The following is a 12,803-nucleotide window of genomic DNA, read 5'->3' as shown; positions in this document are numbered from 1 at the left end:
GAGAGAATACTGTACAAGAGCCCCAGCACATCCCCAAGCCTTTATAGAACAAAGACCAGGAGTGACCAAGCCTACTCCAAAAGCCACAACGACTTTCTATCAGTCTGTAAACTTTTTGTTAACTGCATTAACCATTTTAAAGCACCATGTAAAAGTTCCGACTTCCAGCTTGTCAAAACAGAAGCTTCCAATCAACGTAAGTCTTTCCCAACTTAAAGTATTATCTGGGGGAGTGCTCCAAGTGTTTAGGATGGAAACAGCCTCTGGAAGATGTCACTCTACGGGTTTGGGGTTGGGAGACATGAAATCAGTTAAAAGCTGGAAGGAGATTCCTGGCAGGAAAGGCGCCACATGGGAAGGCAAAGAGTCGCACAGTCAGATCCCTAGGTGGGAAAGAGCGCAGGGGGAAGAGATCGCGGCATGTCCGTGTGCGGGGAAGGGAGAAGTGAAGTGCTGCTGCTGCTGCCCAGGGCAGTTCCCAGGGCGGCGGGGTAAGGCCCCAAAGTTCCCAGCGCCGCCCAGAGCTTCCTGCCTGCTTGGAAGGAAGCCAGTCCCGGCCCTCCGCCCGCCGGTGCTGCGGGGCAGGGGCGGCCGCGCAGAGTGGTCAGTCCGCGGCGGGGCTCAGAAGGCCACGATGGCCGTGCTCCAGGGGTTGAGGCTCCGCAGCGCCGGCTGCTCGCAGCAGACCTGCCCTGGCTCGGTCGCCTCCGCCGCGCCACGCTCCTTGCCCAGCAGCCCCGAGAAGCCGGAGCCGAAGATGCTGATGAGGCTGGCCACGTTGCCAGTCTCCATGTCCTCCTGCGGCGGGGGCGGCTCCGCCTCACGCCGCGGCTTCTTCCCCGGGGAGCCCGCCACCTGGCCCCGCTCGGCTGCGCTCCGCTTCCGGGGGGACTCGGCCGGGAACTCCGCCCGCCCCCGCGCCGCTGCCTCCGAGCCCAACGGGCGGCAGCCGCGCCGCAGCCTCTCGCAGTCCGGGGGCGGCGGCGGGCCCGGGCGGGGCGGCAGGGCGCACTCGCCGCCGGGCTCGCCCAGGTAGACCCGGCGGGCGCTGCGCAGCACCAGCGACACCAACAGGTTCTTGTGCAGCTTAAGGCCGCCGCGCTGGCCCCGCGCGCTGTAGATCTTGCCCAGCGAGATGCTGACGATGCGGTGCGCCTCCAGCCGGAACTCCATGGCGCCGCCGGCCCCGCAGACCGCGCGCTGCCCGCTTGCGCCGCCGACTGAAGCTAGCCCACGCGCCAGGATCGCTTTATATAGCGCCCCTGCCCGCCGGCCAATCAGAGCACCCCGCCGGTTGCGCTAACAGCCGACTGGCCCCCCTCCACTGCCCTCCGCGCGCCCGCTCTGGCCAATGGGGAGGGAGGGAGAGGGTTCGAACGCTAGCCCCGCGTAGAGGGCTCTTAAAAGGGCAATGATAGAGCAGGTAGGGGAGTCCATGGCCGGCAACAGCCGACCCTGCGCGTGTCGGGCTAGGGGGCGCTCTGGCTGTGCAGAGCGGCGAGTGGCTGCCATCTTCCCCGCCGTGCCGCAGCCTCGGATCCTGTCCCAGAGACCTTGTCAGGCGGCTGGGCCCGAGTCTCCTCTCGTTCACCCCCACGATGTTCATGCAGCAGCAACCTCACTGTCTGCTGGTGCGGGTGCGAGGAGAACCGGGAGAGCAGTTTGGGCAGAGCACATGCAAGTCCCCCAGGACTCATCTTAGGCATAGTACATACTGAACCTCTGCCCCGCAGATCTTCCAGTGAGTCCTGTCCCTCCCCACTTCCAGAGTAAAATCCATAAGGTGAAAGGGAACGGGGAAAAGAGATAGGCTGTTTGGCTGAGAAAAAGAAAAAGGAGGCTCTCTCCCTCACCCTTCCAGGCACAACTGGATGCTCACCCAAAGCAGCCCCTCCCTTGTGATGGCATGGGCACCCCCCAGCCCTTACCTTATCTGACAGGTGTCCCAGATTTCCTTGTGCTCGTTTGTGTGAATTTGGTGCTGCTGAAAACTGCCCTATTCCAACTGAGGTTCTCTATGGGTCTGTCCACGCTGCAATTGGAGGTGTGATTGCAGCTTGCGTAGACATACCCGTTCTCCTCGGAAATTTCAACGCTAGAGTCCGGCGTGAGTCAGATCTCTGGAATGGCACTATCGGAAAAGAAGGTGTAGGAAAGGCCAATTCCAATGGCATCCTCCTCCTGAGCAAATGTGTAGAACATGGACTGGTCATCACGAACACCCTCTTTAAACAAAATGAGAAGTATAAGATCAACCTGTAGACACCCTCACTCCAGGCGTTGGCACCTTCTTGACTACGTTATCATTAGAGCTCGAGATCGAAAGGATGTCCACATCACAAGGGCCACACATGACTGTTGGACAGACCATCACTTTGTTAGATCCATCATGAATTTCCAGATCGTCTCAAGGCATCGTAATCAGGCAAAATCAGTACAAAAGAAATTAATCGTCAAGTCTCTTCAAGATATGTAGTGACTTGTGAGAAGCTTCAGCAGTGTCTTCAAGAGAGGTTAACCGCCATATCTACATCTGATGATGACAATGAAAATTTCTGGAAGGGATTAAAGGCTGTCATTCTCTCGGCATGTACTGAGTCCTTTGGCTATGTCACCCACCATCTCCAAGATTGGTTTGATGAGAATGACATTGAGATTCAGGGCCTGCTTGACCAGAAAAGAAAAGCTCGTCACATATGGCAAAATGACATATCACACCAGCAGAAGAAAGAGTCATACAAGCAACTCAAGGCTGAAGCCCAAAGGAAAATCCATGACATCAAAAACAAGGGGTAGTGAGAAAAGGCCAAGGAGATCGAGCTTTACGCTAATCAACATGACATGAGATTTTTTCAAAAGGGCCATTTATGGTCCATGCTCCCATGGTGTCACACCACTCTGAGCCCAAGACGGGGGGCAATGTACCTTAAGCACAGTGAAGCCATCAAAGCCAGATGGAAGGAGGATTTTGAGTCACTCCTGAACCATGAGTCAACTGTCTCTGATACTACTATCGAATCCATACCTCAACAACATGAACGAGAATCTCTTGCTGATCCCCCCGCCCTCGAAGAAGTAACACGAGCCATCATGCAAACTAAGAACAACAAGGCAGCAGGACCAGACGGCATACCAGCTGAACTCTACAAGTTTGGAGGTGAAGAACTGGTAAAGAAACTCCATAAACTTTTTCTTCAAATTTGGTATAATGAGAAGATTCTGGAAGACTTGAGAAATGCCTACATTGTTACAATCTTTAAAAAAGGAGACAAGTTGGAGTGTGGAAATTACCAAGGCATTGCCTTGCTATCTACAGCTGGGAAAATTCTCACCTGTAGTATCCTCTTAAACCGATCACTTCCCCTTGCTGAGGAAATATTGCTGGAATCTTAGTGTGGTTTCAGACCATCCCACAGGACAACCAACATGATCTTTGTTGCCTGCCAAATCCATGAAAAGTCTCAAGAGCAAAATCAGGACCTGCACATAGCCTTCATTGATTTGACAAAGGCTTTCAACTCCATCAATTGTGAAGCCCTGTGGAAGGTGGTGGCCAGATTTGGCTGCCCTCCAAAATGTATTAAGGTCCTAAGGCTTCTTCACAATCAGATGACTGCCACTGTTCTCTGTAATGGCTTTGAGACGGACCCTTTCATCATCAAAACTGCCATTTTCTCATCTCCCAAAACAAACCCTCTACTCTCCACTCACCTATGGTCACATATGGTCTTGTGGTGGTCAGACGAAATACTACAAAGACACACCAATGTGGACATCACAAACTGGGAGGAGCAAGCCACAAACTGACCTCACTGGTATCACATCCTCCATCAGGCAGTGGCCTGCTTCGAGAAGACGTGCCTTGCCCTCAAAGCTGAAAAGAGAGAGAGAGAAGGAAGAAAAAAGAAAAAAGTTTCTCCCACCAGGCAGCTGACCCACCAGGAAATGTCTGTACCTATTGTGGGTGGATCTGTGGTTCCAGAATCAGACTCCTGAATCATCTCAGGCATCCATATGTAAATCCATGGCAGAGATCGTCCTCGAATAGAGGAAACACCAATGATGAGACATACCCATGCTGGCTTTAGTTTAGCTAGTGCAGCTAAAAATAGCAGTGAAGATGCAGCAGCACAGGTTTCAACACAGACTGTAAAAGACAGCTCGGAACTCTGAGTACATACTCACATTGCTAGCCCATGCTGCCGCCAGGGCCAGATTAACCCACAGGCTAATAAGGCTATACCCTTAAGGCCCTCCTATTTTTAGGCCCTACTGTAGGCCCTCCATTCCGTATTGAAGGAACAGCTGAGCGACAGTAGCGGGGCCATCGGAAATTTTTTGTCTCGTTAGATATTGCTTTGTACAAATTAATCCATCGAGACTGCGAATTCAATGTCTTTGTGGGCTAAGTAAGTGTTTGTGGGCCCAAGCAATATTGAACTTTGTACACAGTAGGCCTAAACTGGACAACAGAAACCATGTCAAAGAAAGGAGGATGGCAGAAATTGAAGGAGGCCAAAGAAAGACGGCAAAGACAAGATGTAGTGCTGAAAGGTTCTGCTCTCCTAAAGTTTTTTCCTCCTACTAAGTCCGGTGGTGAGGAAGTTGAGGCGAATACCAGCCCAAGTGAACCCGCTGCGCATGCGCCTGATGAAAAGGAGTAGCCTCCTGTGACTTCTCTAGCTGCAGTCTCACCCCACTCCTCTGAAGACTTTCCCAGTGATAGTAATAGAAAAATATCCTTCTCCAACGATCCAGGTGAGTGGGACATGACTTCTCAAGAGCTCATTGCACATTAGACTGAGAAGGGCCCACAGAAATTCCAGACTCTAAATGCTGACTTTTCATTGACAAAGTGAGAGTACACCAATCAGAATCGTTATCTGACCATATCAATGTTTGAATATGTGAAGCCTAACAAACAGATTGGCAAGCGAAAATGGCTCATCTATTCAACTTATAAGCAGAAAGTGTATGGTTTTTATTACTTCCTGTTTTCTGATACCAAAAAGTGGGGAATGTTTTGCGAAGGCTTCAATGATTGGAAGAATACTGCATAGATTACTAATCATGCAATGAGTGAGCAGCATACATTGTCAGTTAGCAGCTACAATGCCCGAAAGAAAGTTAGTGGTAGAATTGATAACCAAATGGAAACCAGTTTTTGGAAGCTCGTGCTTATTGGAAGAACATTCTCAGACGCGTAGTTGAAACCATAGTTTTTCTTGCTGAGCGTGGTCTGCCATTACGTGGCTCAGATGAGACTGTTGGGTCGAAACACAATGGCAATTACCTTGGCGTTCTAGAGCTAATCGCTAAGTTCAACCCTTTCTTAGCTCAGCATGTCAATAGAAAAGGCAATATATAATATCTATCAAAGACTATTTGTGAGGAATTCACTGCACTGCTGGCAAAGAAGACGCTATCAGCCATTGTAGTTGAGATCAAAGATGTGGGATATTTTTCAGTGTCCGTCGACCCAACACTGGATGTGTCATATGTCAGCTGACTGTCATCTTGCATTATGTGCTACCCAATGGATTTATAGTCCATTGTCTATTATTGCATGATATATCATACATCTCTCTCCTAGATACTTATTAGAGACACAATCTCTCCTCTTTTTTACAGAGCTCTGCTCTTTTCACATTCCGTCCTAACTCTCTCGCCTGCTAGTTGTGACAAATCATGCTTAATCAGCACTACTTGTCCCACTCCTGGGGTTTTACAAATGACTCTGATTTCTCATGCTAGTCAGAAGGCTAGTCTACACTGGCAACACTAAAGCACTGCCGCGGCAGTGCTTTAACGTGGCTTGTGTGGTCGCGGCAGAGCACTGGGAGAGAGCTCTCCCAGCACTCTACAAAAACCACCTCCACGAGGGGCACTGTCTATATTGGTGCTTTATAGCGTTGAAAATTGCTGTGCTCGGGGGGAGGGGGGTGTTTTCACACCCCTGAGCGAGAAAGTTGCAGCGCTGTAAACTGCCAGTGTAGACAAGCCCAGAGACAGACAGAAGGGGAACTGCAGTTTTCTGAGGCTTTTCAGATGTGTCCCTGGATTCCTAAGCATTTTTTCCCACCCTTGAGTGCCACCCTCACCAACATATGAAGGCTATAAATGGAGTCATCTGGGGGTGGGAATAGGAACATCTGTGGACTGAAATGCAGTGGACAAGGAAAGCTTTTCAGAGGAACAGAGTGGAGAATGACTGTAATTATTCGGCTGAAAATGTGGGATTTGTCCTTCCTACGTAGGCAGATGTCATGGTGGCGGAATTTCTCCACGATAACGGAGTCCCATATGTGAACTCCCCATTATTTACTGAATTCATTTCCATTCCTTTGGTTGTGTTCCCACACTTCCAACACTCAAAATGTCAGCTTTCACGTGCCAGTGACTCCTGTCCTGAGAGCTGATGTTCATTGGCAATAGGAACTTCACCAAATTCTGGCTTCCTGAACGTGCAGTTGATTCTGACAGTAACAAAAACCAAGGGAGGAACAAGCCACAAATACATCAGAAAGCATCTTACACTGAGGAGTTAACAAAAGACCCTCAACTTCATGTTCTCCTCTAGCTCATCAACTCTATATTTAAAGTCCAAAATACTGCTCTATGAGATTGTCCTCCTGAAAACAATGCAACTGTCTCCTAAACAAAGCACAGTTCATGGTTTGGCATCAAATTTTCCCCCTTTCCACAAGCCTGCCGCAATTGCCCCTCCCCATTATTATAATAACATAGCCTCAAAATAGGCAATTTGTGGCATCTACAATGCTACACAAACTCTTTTGTGACTTGGAAATTATTTCCATCTCTTTTGTGCCTCCAGCCCTTCTTGAGTTATGGAGAAGCTCACTGTCACATGAGTTCTGTGCCCCACATGTGGTCTCTGGCAAACTGGGAGGGAGAAGAAATCAGAATAGTAGAAGAGAAAAATGATAGTTTAATGGAAAAGAATTGGCTCAAATTCCCAGATCCACAGAATCTGATTCCCTGCCATGGAAAGGCTACAGTTCTATGGTGTAAGTACTTAAGTCAGGCTTTAATTAGCAAAGCTGATTCTAGGCCTGGATGTTTGGGGTTTGCATTGCTGCTATTTATCTGCCTGTGACACGTTGAAATAAGTCCATGATGTGACATCATGCTATGCGGTCACAAGCTAATTTACATTTTTTTTAGTGACACCACGAGTCACATTCAGATTCTGGAGCTTGCAGGATCTGGGGCTGTGATGTCATTCAAAGAGATGATTCCAATAATTAGACTTGATTTTATAGTCTTTATTCAGGTAAAATTCCTGTGGATTTCCTGATGCCATATACCTGACACATGAAGCAATTAGTGTTGGTAGGAATGTGATTCTTTTACCCCAGAATCCCTAAGATGGCTGGAAAAGACTTTCAGTGGCACCTTCATCTGGGTAAAGGCCCCTGGATCCAGCCCTTATTACAATAACTCCTCACTTTTAAAGTCGTCCCGGTTAATGTTGTTTCGTTGTTATGTTGCTGATCAATTAGGGAATATGCTCATTTAAATTTGTGCAGTGCTCCCTTCTAACATCGTTTGGCAGCCGCCTGCTTTGTCCACTGCTTGCAGGAAAAGCAGCCCGTTGCAGCTAGCTGGTGGGGGCTTGTAACCAGGGTGGACTGGCAGCCCCCCTATCAGCTCCCAGCTCCCCTAAGTTCCTTGTGCTGCAGGCGCCCAGCAGGCTATCAATCGGCAGTTCAGCTGTCCCTCCCCCCACTGCCATGTGCTGCTCCTGCCCTCTGCCTTGGAGCTGCTCCCAGAGACTCCTGCTTGCTGTGCAGGGGTGAAAGGGGGGGGGGCTAACGTCAGGGTGTCCCCCTCCCCCCTGCTCCTGCACCCCGCTTACCCCTTCTCCATATAGAGCAAGGAGGTGACACTGACGAAGAGAGACAGGGAGAACTTGGGGCAGCAGCTGCTGTCTCAACTTCCTGATCCACTTAAAAAGACAATGCACTTAAGAGTGGGTCAGCTTACTTAAGGGGGCAGTGTGCATCTTTCTCTCTCTCCCACACACAAGGTGTGTCTGTCTCTGTCTGCTATGCTGTCTCCCCTCCCTCGTGTTTGTGCTGCCTTGTGTGAGAGGCTATGTTAACAACCATGTGTTAACCCTTGAGGGCTCAGCCAAGTGCTAGTTCATCATTTAGCAGCAAGGCATTCCCTGAGAAATATCCCTCCCTTTTCCACCCTCTAACTTCACCAGCTCAACCAAGCTTCACAATCATCATAGCTGTGAACAGTATTAAATTGTTTGTTTAAAACGTATACTGTGTGTATATCTATATAATATATAGTTTTTTGTCTGGTGAAAAAAATTTCCCTGGAACCTAACCCCCCCCATTTACATTAATTCTTATGAGGAAATTGGATTCGCTTAACATCGTTTTGCTTAAAGTCGCATTTTTCAGGAACATAACTACAACATTAATCGAGGAGTTACTGTATTTACTGACTCATTTCATTTGTCACCAAGTGATTCCTCAAAAGACCTTAAGGGTATGTCTACACTGCAATTAGACACCTGTCATAACTGGCCCAGGCCAGGTGACTGGGCTTGCGGGGCTCAGGCTAAGAGGCTTTTTAATTGCAGACATGTGGGGCTGGGCTGCAGGGTCTCACAGCCCAGGCTCCAGCGCAAACCTGAAGTCTACAAAACAATTAAACAGCCCCTTGGCCCAAGCCAGCTGACATGGGCCAGCCATGAGTGTCTAATTGCAGTGCAGACATACCCTAAGATGAGTCAAGATTAGAGAAGGGCCAAGGCTTCGATATAAAACTTCCCCAACCCTTGAAGCTGGAGCCATATCCAACAGTGATAAGCTGCCAACATTTTAAGAAGAAGCTCCCACAAATATTTCCTGCCTCAGTGAGCAATGAAAGTGGTATTCCCTACATAAAGAGCCCTCCCCTTCATGCAACTCCCTCAATCAATTTTTGGTCACATTAACCAAGTATAACCAATTTCTGTCTACAACTATCACATGGCTAAGTACAAAGCAAGATTTTGGAGAAGGTTAGTGAGATGATTGTGTGGGAAACCTGCCAAACTGAATTGACTCATCTCCTATAAAAACTGTATGTGGTGTGTGTACATGGGGAGAAATCTTGCTGCAGAAGTGGAGCCCAGCTGCATGTTCCTTTCAGCCTTAGCAATCAGTTTGTGTGGGTACACATTTTACTTCCCAAGAAAAAGAGCTCAAGCCTTCCTTTTACAAAACAAATAGTAAACTGAGATCCTTTACCAGGACCAAAGGTCAACTCTATTAATAAGGGGCTTGGCATAAGCTCCCTCTTGATCATCAGTGTACCTGAACTTTGCAGCTTGGGACTCTCTCTATTCATGTTTCCACTATACATTAAGTTTCTGGGCCCAAGTCTCCTCTGCCTTGCATCTTTGTTAGTCATTGACACCTATGGAAGGCAGCTGCTGATTTGCCTGGACACATACAAGGTAAGCACATGATTTCAGTTAGTGTATAGGGCCATTTTCATCCCTGGTTTAATTTGACTGGCTTCAGGGAAGTTACACCAGAGATTTATTTATACCACTGACTTTACTGACTCATTTCATTTGACACCAGATGTTATCGGCTTCCTCACTGGAGAGAAGAGAGGAAAGGAGAAAAAGGGAAGGAGCACAAGGAGCAACTTGCCTCTGATGGCCCAACAAGCCATGTGCAGGGCAACAGAAAAGTGGAGGAAGCTAGTAAGCAGTGATCCTGCCCTCCTGGGAAAAGCTGACAGGTATTTGGAGAGAAAGCACCATCTATTGCTGCAGAGCAGGGGATACAGAGATTCTCAGTTTTACCACAGATTTTTTCCGTGACCTTGGGCTAACAGCTATATTTTCAAAAGTGGGCACTGATTTTGTGTGTCAAGTTGGACACTAAAAAATTAAGGTATCCTAAGTCAGCGGCCACTTTTGAAAATGTTGGTCTTAACTTCAGTGCCTGCATTTCCATTTCTAAAATGGCCATAACATCACCAGTCACATAGAGGCGAGAGGCAAAATTCATCATGCTCATAAAGTGCTGTGAGATCCTTGCATGGAAAGTGCTACGTAAGTGTCAACTATCATATAGCCTTAAATTTAACAGGCATTAACTAATACCTTTATATTTCCAGTGTCACCTATCTCCATAGAATTAAATCTCAGCTGCCCCGTGCTTGGCCAAACCCTGTTTCGAGCCTACACAAAGGTTCTCCCAATTCTACCTCAGCATATGTCATGATCGTAAATGGGTCCTGCACTTTAAGACTTCACAAAATAAAAGGGTTTTACTATAAACATGCCCTTCCCACAACTCTATGACATCTGCAAGCCAGGCAAGAAGGCAGAAGGGAATAGCACTCAAGGAAACAGTCCAGTCCTCCTTAAAACTATGGATGTGATTGCCCTTTTAAGAAGGCCAATATTTTGGTCCCAGTGCTTTTCTTTCATTCCCAGGCTGATGTAATGCAGTAAGTTTCAAACAGAGTCACATGGTGGCTTTTGAGGTCAGAGCCCTGTGTGGCTTTGTTGTCTGTCTGCCTGTCTCTGGGGTTGTGGTTGTATGTGAAGTCTCTCTCTGCTTTGATTAATGGGAATATGTGTGTGTTTCTCTCTGGGCTGTGATTGGTTTTAGAGTGTTTCTGTACTTCATAGCCTGTGCCACGATTGGTTTAGCATTTGCTGTGTTTCTGGATGTGTGTCAGGGTCTTTCTTTGAACTTGGACTGGTTAGATAGCGTGCACCTCTGTTGTGAATGTCTCAGTGTTGTCCTCGCAGCTGTGGTTGACTATAGAGTATGTCTGTTGTTTGTGACCGTGTGTCAATGTGTGGTGTTCTGTGTCTCTCTCCCTGCCTGGAAAAGGGGCATTCCCCATTTCCTCCCAGGTCACAGGGGGAAAGGAAAAGGAGGCAGAGGAAAGGATGTGACTATGCACTCTAATCTCTGCATGGGATCTAACGGGTCTGGAAGGGTTTGACAAACAATTAACAATCCTCCAGCTCAGCTGCTGTTTCCCAAAATAGCTCCTCAACAGGGGGAGGGGGAAGGGCTCTCAGACAAAGGTGGCCTTGTTGCAAGGGACATCGAAATCGTTGCAGCAGGAGATGATGGAGAAAGGAAACCTAAAAGATTAAATCAGCAGGCAGCCACAACCCCACCTGGAAGGAAAAACAATACAAGATAAAAGAAACTGGACAGGACACAGCTTGTGATGCAAATAACAACTAAAGAGGGCTACGCACTTCACTGTTTTTTTGTTGTTTAAATTTGTGTTCATCATCCAGTGAAGGAGACCTTAGCATGCCCCTCATGAGGCTCATTGAGTATTCATGACATCACCTCTTGGCTGGTAAACACACCATCAAACCAGGTCCTTCCTACTTTCTCGCACACACAAACACAGACAGAGAGTCCCCTTGCTAATACCACTTTCTCTCAACTAGCATTAGGATGCTCTAGCATACATGGGCTGCAGGTATTTTTAACATAGCCTCAATTAGATATGCAAATGCCCATGGCAACCAGTGACCAATCTACACTAGGATGCCCAGTGTTGTTAACACCCGGGAAGCTGAATGTGTGCTATTAGCAACTATGAAGTGTAAGAAAATTTCCATACCAGGTAGATAAGGCCACACATACATTAATACAATCAAGATGAATAGAAGCATTGGTTCTTTTTGATCCTTTGGCTCAGTTTAAGTGTACCAACCTACACGTCCTCTCTCTGGGGACTATATCCCAATATTGCAGGGAGGTGGGCATGATGACCTAATAGGTCTCTCTCATCTCAAACTGCAGCAGCAGTCCTGTCCTGATAAACGATGCTTCAAAGCTCCTATCCATTTTGCACATGCTTTATTTATTTTTAAATGCAAGGTTAGAATGACTCAGACCCTTCTAAAAAGGAAACAAAAAGGGACTGCTGCTTAACAGAGTCTAGAATGATTTTCAACTACAACATCTACATAGATTTACTAAACTGGTACAGATTTAAACTAGAATTACAAATACATAAATAAAAACCTACACCAAAAGGTTAGGAAGTTACTGGCTCAGCTTCTGAATACAATCTAGTGTTAATATATCTGGTGAGGAAAACCCAGAAAAGGATCTTATTACAGCAATCTGTTAAACACCAGATTTCAAAAAGTATTGAGGCACCTAAAAATGCAGATAATCACTTAGTGTGATTGTCAAAAGTGCCAGGCATCTGACTCCCAATAAGGACTGTGCAACAATAAATCTAAGGGTATTTTTGTTTTATAGTTCTTATTAAGAGTCATTTTTCTGTGTTCTTTCAACTGATATACTTGAAATGGTTCTGTGGTGGTACCAAAGAAGTTTCAGAAGCATGCATAATTTGAACAGGTTTTCTCTCTCTATCCCAGTTATGTCCTGTGTATCCAGGAAAAAGGATCCTTGTTACAGTTTGACATTCAGATCCCAATTGAGTTGTCCTTCCTTCGGGTTATGTCTACGCAACAAGTGCTATAGCAGTACAGCTGCAGCTATGCCACTGTAGTACCGTAAATTAGAAACTATAGTAACAGAAGTGGATTTTCTGTTGCTGTAGTTAACCCACATCCTAGAGAGGCAGTAGCTATATTGCTCAGGGCTGTAAAAAATGTCACAGCGAGTGCACCGTAGTTAGGTCAACCTAACCCCCCACAGTAATCACAGCTAGAATTGGAAGGACTGTGCAACAATAAATATCACAAGATGTTTTTGTTTGGTTTATGGTTCTTGTTAAGAATCATTGATACCAAAGCAAGCTCCAAA

General features: G+C 47.1%; 1 protein-coding gene across 1 annotated transcript; it reads right to left on the bottom strand.

The window, feature by feature from the left end:
- Positions 1-621: 621 nt before the first annotated feature.
- LOC113407278 (immediate early response gene 5 protein-like) lies at positions 622-1,173 on the bottom strand. The gene has a single exon (XM_026655602.1). It carries the CDS (start codon positions 1,171-1,173, stop codon positions 622-624), a length of 552 nt encoding a protein of 183 aa, XP_026511387.1.
- Between the last annotated feature and the right edge of the window lie 11,630 nt (positions 1,174-12,803).

This window comes from Terrapene carolina, unplaced genomic scaffold (assembly GCF_002925995.2).
Source record: "Terrapene carolina triunguis isolate 2854851 unplaced genomic scaffold, T_m_triunguis-2.0 Scaffold210, whole genome shotgun sequence".
Taxonomy (NCBI): domain Eukaryota; kingdom Metazoa; phylum Chordata; order Testudines; family Emydidae; genus Terrapene; species Terrapene triunguis.
The sequence above is the reverse complement of the archived record's forward strand: the minus strand, read 5'-3'. Positions and strand labels throughout refer to the sequence as shown.